Source organism: Mesoplodon mirus (assembly GCF_964341445.2).
Source record: "Mesoplodon mirus genome assembly, chromosome: 5".
NCBI lineage: Eukaryota > Metazoa > Chordata > Mammalia > Artiodactyla > Ziphiidae > Mesoplodon > Mesoplodon mirus.
The window spans coordinates 184238647-184252219 of record NC_138980.1 but is presented as its reverse complement, the minus strand read 5'-3'; the positions used below and the strand labels follow the sequence as shown (position 1 = coordinate 184252219).

General features: G+C 64.9%; 1 protein-coding gene across 1 annotated transcript; it reads right to left on the bottom strand.

The window, feature by feature from the left end:
• Positions 1–1491: 1491 nt before the first annotated feature.
• Positions 1492–10785, bottom strand: LOC309804556 (tubulin polymerization-promoting protein-like). Its single transcript, XM_082621972.1, has 3 exons — positions 8946–10785; positions 2494–2647; positions 1492–2356 (listed from the first exon to the last, which is right to left on the bottom strand). The coding sequence occupies exons 1-3, from the start codon at positions 9383–9385 to the stop codon at positions 2162–2164; spliced, it is 789 nt and encodes a 262-aa protein (XP_082478098.1). The 5' UTR covers positions 9386–10785; the 3' UTR covers positions 1492–2161.
• Between the last annotated feature and the right edge of the window lie 2788 nt (positions 10786–13573).

The window sequence follows — 13573 nt, the reverse complement described above, 5'->3', positions numbered from 1 at the left end:
GTCCTGCCAGCTCCTCTGCGTTCAGCCCTCTGCCAGGAGCCTGGTCCCCCGTCGCCACGGCCACCGGAACCCTGCCGGTCGCTAGGCGACAGGCTCTCCTGCCCCAACCGTCCTGAGACACAGCTCCACACTGCTGCTGCACGCGGACACACAGCACACGCCACACACGCAGGCACGCACACACACCACACACACACACACACACCACACACACACATACACCACACACATACACACACACAAAACACACAATCCGCACATGCCACAGACACATGCCACACACGTCGCCACAAATACACACACCACACACACACACACAATCACACACGCCACACAGACACACAGCACATAGCACACACCACTCGCCACAGCTGCACACACTCTCAGGTTTCTGGGCTCATTTCTCACTGCTCAGTGTTTTCCAGGCTATTTCCTGGGCCGGGGCCCTGGGGCCATCTTGTGCCCCTGCCCACCCTGGGAACAGCCGCCTTCTCCCTCCGTGCCCTGTCCTGGTGCCACCTCCTCTGGGACATCCTGATTTCACTATAGGGCAGACCGCTGGTGTCGGGCTCAGGAAATTAGCCGTTTGGGGCATGATGGTGCCTGGGTCCACTTTTTGCCCCATTTTGGTTCCTGCATCTTGTTTTCCAGCCTCCCTGGGGCTCCAGAGTCTGTGTTTGGTGCTGGGATGACCCGTAAGGTCATCGTCACCTCCAGGCCCCCGACACGACCATGGCCAAGATTCACAGGCCGTGGTCGCCATGGAAGCAGGGGGGGTCCCAGATCTCCTAACCTGTCCGCAGTGCGGACAGAGCCCCTCCCCAACCCCGTCCCCCATCTGTTCCCACCCCATCCACACTGCCCCCACCCCAAGAAAAGTGAAGCAATGTCCGCACTGCAAGGAGATTGAAGACTAAATTATCCTCCAAGAACCAGACAGTGGAAAGAAGACATCTACGGTGGTGAAAATGCGAGCTTCCAGGACACAGAGTCCTACAGGTGTCCCGGAAGAAGGAACAATGACATCACCTATGACATGATGTAACTGGCATTTATCAAGTTCAAGTGCTGAGTCTTCTGTCCTGAGATGGACCAGCCAGCCTGTCACTGAAGGTGAGACAGAGCAAGCCCCCAGGAGGCTTGGAGACTCAAGCGCACCCACTCACCTTTTCCCAGAGGTCTTCTGAAAAGATTTACTCCATCAGACCTGAGAGTCACCCTGACACCCCGGGCACTTCAAGTTCAGAATGCAGGGCCGAGCGGGTGGGTCTTCAGTGAAAGCCGGAGCCCACGGCGCTGGCCGTGCGGACACCCGCCAGCCCGTCAGCAGGCCCGCCATGTGGTGGCGCGAGGTGGCGCCCGGGCCCCCCCGACCCTGACCCAGGGCCCCCTGCACACACACCTGGCAACCGTGGCCTAAGTCCTTCCTCTCCAGGACCTGCGCTGGGACGTCGGGATCAGCTGGGTTGTTCCGACCAAGAGGACCTGGGGGAGGAGAGAGCTGATGGGGTGGAGGGGCCGCGGCCCACGCTCGTCCCGCGTCTCTCCTCGTGAGCCGCGCCCTGCGGCCTGAGCCCCGCCTCCCCGCGCGGCCGAGGGGACACGCGGGGTGACGAGGGCCACGCAGGGCTGCGAGCGCGCGTCATCCGTGGGACGTTCACGCGGGGCCGGGCCCTCTGCCCCGAGACGGGACTGTCCCCACCTTCTTGTCAGGCTCCACCTGTGAGCCCCGCCTCCCACACCTCCGTGCGGCTCGCCAGGCCCCGCGGCGCCCTGTCCGGGGCTCCCTCCGCTTTACTGGGGCTGCTGGTTGGTGCCTTGGCGCTTGTGGGTCAACACTGCCCCGTGAGGGTCTGCCCACCAGCTCCTTTAAAACGCCCCCTTTGCTGCAAACCAGTGGCCGGTGTGGTCTGGACCCGGGAGACACTTTGGAAAGGGCCATCTGCCCACTTCCTGGCGGGCACGAGGCAGGTGTGTTAGGAAAGGTGAGTCGGGGCCAAAGCTGGGGTGGCGGGGGTGCGGGCCCGGGTGGGAGGGAGGCGGGCCTGGAGCCTCCGCGGCCGCCCCGCCCCGCCCCGGGTCCGAGTTCTGCCTGCAAGCACAGGAATGTAACGAAGTGTGAGGCGGTGGGGGACTGGGCGACGGGAGGAGGCCCCGCCGGCTACTTGCCCCCCTGCACCTTCTGGTCGTAGGTGCCCGCATGCTTGTAGCCCGGCACGTAGCCCGACTCGTCCACCAGGTCCACGCGGCCCGCCCTGCCCTTGCCCCTGCCCGACGGGTCGAAGCGCTCCTTGTGGGAGCCCGTGAACTTGGTGGTATCCGTGAGCCGCGACACGGTGGGCGAGGAGATGGCTTTCTGCAAGAGAGCGGGGAACGAGGTCAGGGAAGCCGCCAGGGCGAGTCCAGCCCAGGGGCCCAGACCGTGGACGGGGGCCGCCGGTGCCCGGGAGCCACGCTTCTGCCTCCTTCCCGAGACCCGCGCACCGAACTCACCGTCACCCCCGAGATGATGGGGGCCTTGCCCTCGATGAGCCTGTGCACCTCCCGGACGGCCTCTTCTCCGCTCTTGTCTTTGAATCTCTTCTTGGCCAGCTCCTCCAGTGCTTCCTTGAACTGCTCGAATGAGATGGTCCTGCAGGACTTGCCCCTGCAGGGAGAGGGGGCTCAGGGGGCGCCCACCGGGCCCAGGCACCCCCACGGGGAGGAGGCGCTGAGCAGTCACTGGGCTGGGACCCGCACCCCACCCAGGGCCTCGGTGACATCAGGGGACCCCTCACCCCACCTCTTTCCCACAGCCCAGAGCGAGTCTTCCATTAAAACACAGAACGTGCCCTGCCCCGCCCTGGTCTGCGGCGTTACACCCAATAGTCGGCTGCCGTCGGCAATGGCAGCAAATACAAATCGTCCTGGAGTGAAGTTGACAGGAAGCACGTCCTTCATGAACGACTGGACACCAACACATCCTGGTCTGGTGCTAAAGTGGGCGAGCATGTCGCCTTCATCAGAGGGAAAGGGTGAAAAGCACGTCAGATCCCACGGCACAAGGCAGCTGCAGTCCTGGCTGGGGCCACCGGCCTGCGCGGGGTCGCCAGGGGGTGGGGGGCACGGTCCCCACTCGGGGACAGGATTGGGGGCCGCCTCCCCATGGCCAGGGCCTGACCAGCACTGGGCGCGCTGGGGCACAGCCGGGACCCGGGAGCAGCTCCTCATCCGGAGGCATCCCACGGCCGCCCGGGATCTGGTAGGTCATTCTCGCAATTTCTTTCTCCTCCCTCCCTCCCTTTTTGGCTGCGTTGCTTCGCGCGGGCTTTCTCTAGTTGCGGTGGCGAGCGGGGACTACTCTTGGTTGAGGTGCGTGGGCTTCTCACTGCAGTGGCCTCCCCCATTGTGGAGCACGGGCTCCAGGCGCGCAGGCTCAGTAGTTGTGGCGCACAGGCCCAGCTGCTCCGCGGCATGTGGGATCTTCCCAGACCAGGGCTCGAACCCATGTCCCCCGCATCGGCAGGCGGATTCCCAACCACTGCGCCACCAGGGAAGTCCATTCTCGCAATTTCAAAATGGCTCTAGACTGGCTCTTGGTCTCTATGAGTTTTAACTGAAAAGCACTTATGCCACCTTGGATCTTCCCCAGCGAATCCATCCGGTGAGGTTCTCAATGTTCTACAGTAAGAGGAGTGGGGGGAGGTGCCCCGGGGACCAACAGAAAGGCTGCCTGCAGAAGCCAAGGGCTCGAGACAGCGCAGCTGACGGCACCCAGGGGACCGGCTGGAGAGGGGAGGGCAGAGTGGGAGGGGGCTGCCCCCACGTCAGCACCGGCCGCAAAGCCACAGGCACGGCCGCAGAGCGGCCGCAGGACAGTCAGAAACAGGCCACATGTAAGGGTTTTTGACAAGGTTGCAAAAGCCAGTGAATGGAGGTGGAACTGTCCTTTCAGCGGCTGGAGGCTGCGCACAGAGGAGAGGGCCTGGCCTGTGCCCCACGCCGTCTACAAGTTTAACTCAACTGGACCACAGTCCTGCATTTATCACAGACCCCGAACCATCCAGCTTCTGGATAAGCATCCAAATGAAACTCTTCGTGACCTTGGCTTAGGCAAAGATTTTCTCAGGAATGACCCCCCAAAAACAGTCCATAAAAGAAAAACAATGAATTGGACTTGACCAAAAATTTTAAAACCATGCTCTTCAAGAGATACTGTTAAGAGAAGTAAAAGACAAGCCACAGATGGAGAAAATCTGATAAAGGACTTGTATCTGAAACACACAAAGAACTCTTATACCTCAACAACAAGAAAAAACCCAATGTAAAAAGTTGGGCAGGGTTTCCCTGGTGGCGCAGTGGTTGAGAGTCCGCCTGCCGATGCAGGGGACACGGGTTCGTGCCCCGGTCCAGGAAGATCCCACATGCCGCGGAGCGGCTGGGCCCGTGAGCCATGGTCGCTGGGCCTGCGTGTCCGGAGCCCGTGCTCCGCAACGGGAGAGGCCACAACAGTGAGAGGCCCGTGTACCGCAAGAAAGAAAAAAAAAAAAAGTTGGGCAAATATTTGAACCGGACACTTTGTCAAAGACCTACAAGTGCAAACCAGCCCGTGAAGGACGCTCCACGTCACTGGGCACCAGGGAAATCAGGTTAAACCGGGATGCGGCCCTGCCACACACCCACTGGGACAGCGGAAGTAAGTAAACCAGATAAAAGGACACCACGGTGTGGAAGGGTGCAGGCGGCAGCAACCCCCAGAAGGTGGGCCGGCAGCCCATGCACAGCCCCTGACCCCTCCTGGGTCTCACTCGCACGTAAACCTGTGTGTATCACTCTCCTATTCGTGGTTCTGTTCAGTCACCAGAACTCCAACAGCCCAGCGGTAAGCGATAAACATGCCTCAGGACGTCCCCTGCGCATGCCGGGACTCACAGGCACTTGACACGTGAGTCTGAGGACACGGGACGTGCTGACCGGCCACCCCGGGGTCGGGGAGACAGTGGAGGGAGGACACAGCCGCAGGGGCCACGGGGAGGACGACCAAGTCGTGCCGCCAGCGAGGCCATGTGGGCGGGTGGGGAGCGGAGCCCGAGAGGCCTGGACGGCTGTCGGGAGGGGCACCTGGACCGCAGGCCTCATCAGAGCCCCCGTGTCCGGCGGTGGGTTCCACCCCTCAAAGCCTGGCTGCGACACCACAGCGGCTCTGAGGTCCGTGGGCCGGGCTGGGGGGATCCCTTGGCCCAGCTGTCCCGGGCAGCGTGGTCCTGGCCTTGTTGGGGCGGGGAACCTGCCATCCCTGCTGGTCGCTGACCCACGACGGTCGTGGGGCCCCACTTGTTTGTCCTGGGTTGTCCAAGGCGCTCCTGTCTCTATTCACGGACGCCAGGCCTGCCTGCCAGCCTGGTGACCGGCCGCTGGGGCACCAGGCACCACCAGTGTGAGTCACTCGGGCTGGGGGCGGGGCATGGCCGACGGGGCCTCCGTCAGAGGCCGCATTCAGATCGAGTGGACGTGCGGGCCCAGGGCGCTGACCTGCCTGCTCCACCTGGCGGGGCCGGGTGTCCCCACATGTCCCCACCGTGACCGCCAGACAGGGTCTCAGAGCCTGGTCTGGGCTGGCAGGGAGCTTTCCCCAGGGGGCCCCGCGGCCCCCGCTGGGAACAGTCCCTGGGGAGTTCTCGAATGACACTGCCAGCCTCTTCCCTGGAGACACGTGATCACTTTACACGGCTCCGCACACACAGGGAGCCTGTTCTCCCGAGTGCACAGAACCGGAGAGGGTCCCCCCACCAAACCCCCTCCTCCCGGCTCAGCACTGGGGCCAACCAGTGCCCTGCTCAGAAGGCCGTTGTTCTGCTGGAAAGCTGGTCCAGCAGTAATGGGGTCACTGGTCACACACGAGGCCCCATGGGTTGTGCTTCCCAGGCCCTGTGTCCCCAGACCTCCAGGCCAAACGCAGGGCAGGCAGAGGGCTGAGCCCGGCCACTCCCGAAGGTCACCAGGGACACTCGGTGGCCAGGGATCTGGGCGGGGGGGGGGGCAGCACAGCCCTCCGAGGACAGAGGTCTGTGTCTCCAGGGCCAGCGTCATGAAGGCCGCTGGACTTTGGCTAACATGTCCTAGGACGGAGCAAGGGGCCCCCTCTGGACCACAGATAACATGCCACTTGGGGGCTGGAGAAAGCCGACTCCCAGGCTCCCCTGAGCAGCAGAAGCTGGGACCTGGGTGACCCGTCCAGAGAGCAGGAAGTGGGGTCTGGAGGGGGAGGCTAAGGCACCAACGAGGGCCAGAGGAGGGAGCCCCCGGGATATTCCCATCAGACCCTGGGCCAGCGGGGCTGTGCGGGTGGCCACGGGAGCGCTGTCTGGAGGACCTGGATGCAGGGTGAGGATGCAGTGTGATGTGGCAGCTGCCCACACGTCTGGTACCAGGCCTTGGGAGCGGGCAGATGCCAGCCCCCTGCTCCTGGGCCCCAGGGACCACGCTGCTGGCAACCTGGAAGGAGGCTGCTCACACCCAGGTCTGGCGGCCTCCAGGCCGGCCGCCTGAAGGGCACCTGTGACCCCGACAGTCAGCTGCCCCCCAAGCAGGGAAGAGCATCCTAAGTTCCTCCCGACCTCGCGAGGGCCTAACGCAGGCTGGAGGCTCAGGGACGGGTTCTGGGGACAGATGCACCTGAGGTCGTTGAAACCACTTCTGGATGTTTGGGGAAGGTCATCAAAAGGCCTGTGTGCACTGGCGTCCAACACCAATATCAGCGGTTTGAGGAGCCAGCATGGACGGACTTGCCCGATTCCTGCCCCCCCAAGCCTTGGCCCTCTGTAGACACGCCAGGCAGGCCCCAAGGAGGCCAGGGCAGAAGCTGCTGGATGCCCTGCACAGCCTCGGGCGGCCAGGAGAGGCCCCCGCGGAGGACACTGTGAGACCCCCAACGCCACAGCTGGAAGCACGTGCTGGGGTCAGGGCCCCGAATGCCACAGCCTCACCCACCAGCCTGCAGGGAGGGGCAGGGCAGGGCAGGGCAGGCCCGGGCGCCAGGCACCGAGCAGGCGCTGGGCCCCGCTGGCGTGTCTGGGACTGCACAGCGCACCCGGCTCTGCCCTGCCCACCGCTCCCGCAGGCATCCCGCGTGGCCTGGGTCTCTGCACTGATGCGCCAAGCTCTGCGCTTCAGACGGTTCCCTCCGCAGCCCGTGCAGCAAGAATGGGCCGCGTCCCCCGCCCCGGCGTGCGTCCTCCTAACCTGCAGCCCAGACAGGGCTCCAGAGTCACGGGCAACGCCACCGTTGGCCAGAAAGCCGGCGAGTGGGGGCCAGGAAGGGCCAGCAGAGCCGCCATCCGCCTCCCCGGCCTTCCCACCTGGGCACACACGCAGGGGACCCTGCGGCCCACGGGCCCCCGGCGGGACTGTTGGGGTGACACTCGTGCTTATGGGAACGGGGTCCTGAGTTAATTCCTTCCGCCCTGGGGCTGGGGGGTGGGGGGGGCGGGCACGGGGCCGGGGGAAGCCCTGGTCCCGGAGACGGCAGTCTTCAGTCGAGGCCTGGGGAAGAGCTGCAAGAACCGTGTTTAAAACTTAACACATAGCAACATCCAAACAAACAAGCGCTGCCATGACGACCGGCCTAAACAGAGGCTGCAGATACCGGGCTGGCGGCAGGGCTGCAGAGTCATGGCAACCGCCCCAAACAGAAACAGCCATCGGCAGTCAGCGACCCGTGTGGTTCCGCGCCCACGGCTCCCGCGAGCTGCGGCGCTTCTGCCACGGCTGCCACCTGGAGCGGCCGCGGTCCCACGACCCGCACGCCGGGACGCGCGCGTCCCCACCGCGCCCCACACTCCTCAGACCTGGTCCCCCAGGTGTGGCTCCCAGCCTGTCCTGCAGGACCCCACGACCCGACTCAGGGCACCACCCCCCCAGGACCCCCCAGGGAGCACTGTCTCCCTCTCCGTTCCCAAGGGCAAGGTCCCCCGCTGCACAGCTGGGAGGTCTGGGGGACCCTCCCCCAGAACAGGCTCTCCCAAGTGGGACACAGGTCACAGGGACCCCACAGGGAGTTCAGGTCCAGGAGGGCAGAGGGGGAGTAGCCACAGACTGGTCTTGACCGTGTCTTGACCACGACCCCTCGCCGGACCGGGGCTGCAGCCGCCCACTTCCCGCGACGAGCCGAGGCAGAGACCCTGGGGCCCAGAGCAGCCAGGCTCTGAGGTGGGGCCCCCGCAGTGCCTGGGCGCCAGGGGCCAAGCCTCCTCCCTGAGTGTCTGAGCAGTGTCCTGCCCTCCAGAGCGGGACGGGGACCAGATGGGGCTCCCTTTCCCAGGGGGCACAAGGGCCCGTGTGCCTCCACTGCCCGTGCCTCCTGCACACGCGGTCTCCAAGGCCTGTCCAGGGCATCTGTCCTCCGGGTGAGCCGTGACCAGCAGAGTGGAGACCTGAGTTCTACACGTGTGGGCATGCACGTGCGCGTGTGTGCGTGTCTGTGTGATGCCTCGGAGATGCTGTTGCTGTCCTCAAGGTGTGGTCCCCGGGTGTGAAGGGCGGGAGAAGGGGGAGGGGGCCTATCGACGCCCGGACCACATGCCCGAGCCCGTGTGCACACGCGTGCAGACACACACACGGACAAGCACACGGCGCCCACCGTTCGTCATCCCCGCTCTTCTTCACACGCGAACGTCCCCCAGAGCTGAGGGGAGCGGCGCCACAGACGCCCACCTCCCGGACTCGTGCCCCCGGCCCCCAGCAGCCCCCCACGGGCCGGGCTCTGCCACTTGAGACCCCTCAGGCTGCGGCAGGCGGCTGCGGCACGTCCCTGACCTGGGCTCCCGGCCCCACTGGGGCCTGTTCTGGTTCAAACTCCCGGGCATCTTCTTCCGGGCAGGGAGAGTGTCCTGAGGCGTCGCCCTCCTGGCCGCCCGAGAGAACGCAGAGCCCCGCTCCCACCCCCCTGGTCCCAGGCGCACACGTACTTGATCTTGCTGAAGACGATGTCCACATCGGTGACGGTCACGTTCCTGCCGTCGATCACCTGGCAGTCCCTGCACAGCTTGGACCAGTTCTTGCCATGCATCTCCTTCCCGGTGGCCCTGGTGTCCCCGTGCACCGCAAACCTCCGGAAGGCCTCCTCCAGGGCGCTGAGCTCCGGGCCCGCGGCGGCCGCGCCCTCGCTGGCGCCCTCCGACTCCAGTGACAGCCTCTTGGCTGTCCTGTCCTTTGCGGGGTCCCCTGGGGACTTGGGGGGCGTCTTGTTGGCGGGCTTGGGGGGCTTGGGCCTGCTGTCAGCCATGCTACTGGGAGGAAGCAACAAGAGGTCACCTGCTTTTGCGGGCAGATGCCCAAGGCCCCCGCTGCCCGCGGACAGGGGCTGTGGCCCGCCAGCAACTGTGCGACCCCGGGACAAAGTGTCCATCTGCTGCAGAACACGGCGAGGCCCCTCCAGCCCTGGCGCCCTGGCCGCCAAGTCCCCGACAGTCAAAGCCTCCAGCACGGTGGGGCACGAGCCAGCCTCCTGGGGGACTCAGGACCCTCCTGCTCTGGGGGCTCCCTGAGTGACACCTTCCCGGGCATCAGTGGGGTGACACCATCCTCGGGGAAGGGATCCAGAACCGGTCACGCTGCTGCGCCCACCTCAGGGCCCAGTCTGCTGACTAGGGTCCAGCGGGCCGAACAGACCGCTAGTAGAAGAGGGAAGCCCCAGGCGAGAGCAGGGGTCTGTGGAGACTCCGAGGGCCGAGCGGGGCTGCGGCCTGCGCCCAGGGTAGGGGGGGCTCACGTTGGGGGGTGGCTGATGGCGTCAGGAGCCCAGTGAATGCCCAAAGCTGGGCCCGGGTCCCCATGGGGCTGAGAAGACACCTCCACCTCCAGCAGCTCTGGGGAGCCGGGAGCTCAGCACCAATGCCCACCCCCAGAGTCACGGCTAGTGGTCAGCGGGGGGCAGTAGGCAACCTGGCATTGTGGGGGTCCCGAGCAGGGCCCTGCTGAACTCAGGACCTACAAGTTCCCCAAACAGAAAAGGCAGTGCAGCTCAAGAAGGCACAGTGGCTGGTGAGGATGGTCCAGGACACCAGGGGCTCAGGGCAGGGTGGACATGACTGGGGATGTGGTGATGAGCCCCAGGACCCAGCTCTCCGTCCTGGGCTCCACGTTTGTAGCTTAATAAAGTAACTTGAAAATTACTTTAACAAAACTAACAGGAGTGAGACCCTACATGCAGATGGGAAGCTCTCCAAGGTGACTTCCTGCTGTGGGGAGAAGCAGGACGGTGCGGGGAGCAGAAACGACACAGCCGGTGTTGGAGCCATCGAGGACAAACGGCATCCACGTGTGGGCTGCGCCCCGTGGCCAGGCGTCGCTGTGGCCGGCCGTGGACGTGGCAAACAGGAGGCCCGGCTCCCTCCACGTGAGGCTTGTCAGCCGCTGGTCCACGGGGTGGGGCCCGGGCCAGGGGTAGGAGGAACGGGGGTGGGCAGGTGAGGTGGAGAGAACACTGTGTGAGTGTCCCCTGGCCAGGCCCTGCTGAGGCACGGCTGACCCCGCGGGCTCCGGAGCTGGGAGCTGATGAGGGTTCACGGTGGGTGTGGGGATGGACGGCATGACCGGATTTGCATTTTCAAATGAGGGTGTGGAGAGGGCAAGGCAGCTGCCAGGTGGACTCACAGACCAGAGTGGAAGGAGATGCAGGACGAGCGGACCTGGGGAAGCCGGCCCCAGAGTGTCCACCAGGCTCCAGGGACCACCCACCATGGGGGCCCAGCTGTCTTCAGACACCACGTGACCCCCTGGCCCACCAGCCCCTCACAGGCTGTCCGCGCCCCAAAAAGGTGCCACAAGGCCTGTGTCTCCAGAATGATTCTCCCGGGCAACGCCCTTAAGACGTGACTATCTGAAGCAAAACCTGTAGAAAAGGTGACCCAGGACAGACCCTTATCTGCCACAGTCACAGCTTCTGCGTGACATCAGCACACAGTGCCCCCAGCCAGGAGGGCTGGGAATCCATGTTAGCAATGTGCCTGCAACAGGACCAGGTGTGCCTGTGAGATGGGCCAGGTGTGCATGTGAGCTGAGCCAGGTGTGCCTGTGAGATGGGGCAGGTGTGCCTGTGAGATGGGCCAGGTGTGCCAGTGAGCTGGGCCAGGTGTGCCTGTGAGCTGGGCCAGGTGTGCCTGTGAGCTGAGCCAGGTGTGCCTGTGAGATGGGGCAGGTGTGCCTGTGAGCTGTGCCAGGTGTGCCTGGGAGCTGAGCCAGGTGTGCCTGTGAGCTGTGCCAGGTGTGCCTGTGAGCTGAGCCAGGTGTGCCTGTGAGATGGGGCAGGTGTGCATGTGAGCTGTGCCAGGTGTGCCTGTGAGCTGAGCCAGGTGTGCCTGTGAGATGGAGCAGGTGTGTACGTGAGCTGAGCCAGGTTGACTGTGAGCTGGGCCAGGTGTGCCTGTGAGCTGGGCCAGGTGTGCCTTTGAGATGGGCCAGGTGTGCATGTGAGATGGGCCAGGTGTGCCTGTGAGCTGGGCCAGGTGTGCCGGTGGGCTGGGCCAGGTATGCCTTTGAGATGGGCCAGGTGTGCATGTGAGATGGGCCAGGTGTGTCTGTGAGCTGGGCCAGGTGTGCCTGTGAGATGGGCCAGGTGTGTACGTGAGCTGAGCCAGGTGTGCCTGTGAGCTGGGCCAGGTGTGCCTGTGAGCTGGGCCAGGTGTGCCTTTGAGATGGGCCAGGTGTGCATGTGAGATGGGCCAGGTGTGCCTGTGAGCAGGGCCAGGTGTGCCGGTGGGCTGGGCCAGGTATGCCTTTGAGATGGGCCAGGTGTGCATGTGAGATGGGCCAGGTGTGTCTGTGAGCTGGGCCAGGTGTGCCTGTGAGATGGGCCAGGTGTGTCTGTGAGCTGAGCCAGGTGTGCCTGTGAGATGGGCCAGGTGTGTCTGTGAGCTGAGCCAGGTGTGCATGTGAGCTGAGCCAGGTGTGCCTGTGAGCAGGGCCAGGTGTGCATGTGAGCTGGGCCAGGTGTGCCTGTGAGATGGGCCAGGTGTGTCTGTGAGCTGAGCCAGGTGTGCATGTGAGCTGAGCCAGGTGTGCATGTGAGCAGGGCCAGGTGTGCATGTGAGCTGAGCCACGTGTAAATGTGAGCTGGGCCAGGTGTGCATGTGAGCAGGGCCAGGTGTGCATGTGAGCTGAGCCAGGTGTGCATGTGAGCTGAGCCAGGTGTGCATGTGAGCTGGGCCAGGTGTGCATGTGAGCAGGGCCACGTGTAAATGTGAGCTGAGCCACGTGTGCATGTGAGCTGGGCCAGGTGTGCATGTGAGCTGGGCCAGGTGTACATGTGAGCTGAGCCACGTGTGCATGTGAGCTGGGCCAGGTGTGCATGTGAGCTGGGCCAGGTGTGCATGTGAGCTGGGCCAGGTGTAAATGTGAGCAGGGCCAAGTGTGCATGTGAGCTGGGCCAGGTGTGCATGTGAGCTGGGCCAGGTGTACATGTGAGCTGGGCCAGGTGTGCATGTGAGCTGGGCCACGTGTGCATGTGAGCTGGGCCACGTGTGCATGTGAGCTGGGCCACGTGTGCATGTGAGCTGGGCCACGTGTTGTTTTAAAGGCAACAGCAGCTCCGCCTCCCCTGGCTCCCCCTCCTCGAGCGGAACACAGGTGTGCACTGAGACCACAGGTGGAGTGTGTGTTCCTGCTCCCGCAGGTGTGAACGCACCTCCACCCCCGGGCCCCCCAGACCAACTCTCAGCCCCTCGTTCCCAATGCCCCTCCTCACGCTGCCCATATGTACACCCTACCTGCAGGCACTTCCTGCATCGGACCAGGCCTCAAGCATCTTGCCCCTTGGGATCCAGGTGCCTTCCAGCCCCCGGGGCCCATTCCACCTCCCTGGTCCTCTGGGCCCGAAGCCCCAGGCGGGTGTTGAGTGCACCAGGATGGCCAAGGCTCGCTGGAGGGCGGCCTGGGAAAGCTGCCGGCCCTCGGGTGGGGGGTCTGGGGGGGCGTGCTTCTGGGGGCAGGATGCGGGCCAGGGGATGCGCATGTCTGGGGGCTGGGACCCGCACAGGGGACTCCCCGCCTCCCAGGCCCTGCGGGGGCGCTGCTCAGGCCTCAGGCCCCGTCCCGCCGGCCTCCTTGACGCCAAACCTCCCGGAACTCGGAACCCGGCTCCACCTCACGCCGAGCGAGCTGGGCCGGCGGGAAACTGACCCGGGGGAAACTCGGGTCACGGCGCCCGAACCCCACCACGGGCTCTGCCGGGTCACCGGGCATCGCACCCCAAGTCCGGAACCTCCCCGCAACACATCAGCCCCACTGGCGAGCCCCCTACTTGAAGGGTCGGAGAGCCGGGGGATCCAGAGGCCTCAGCGCTCTGTGGCCGCCGGGATGCCCTGGGGGTGTCGCTGACGACGCGCTAGAGCTCGACTGGGGTTCTTGTCCCCGACCTCGTCCTAGAGGCTGCTCGGGACCGGGAGACCGGCCCGCAGGTGGGAAAGGGCTCCCGGGACAGCGGACGCCAGAAGGAACCTTCTGGAGGCACGAGCCGCGGTGGGAGCCCTGGGCTCTCGAGCTCCTGGTCCTCGGCCCCGTCGGCCCACCCCACGTGCCACCCTCCTGCGTTCTCAGG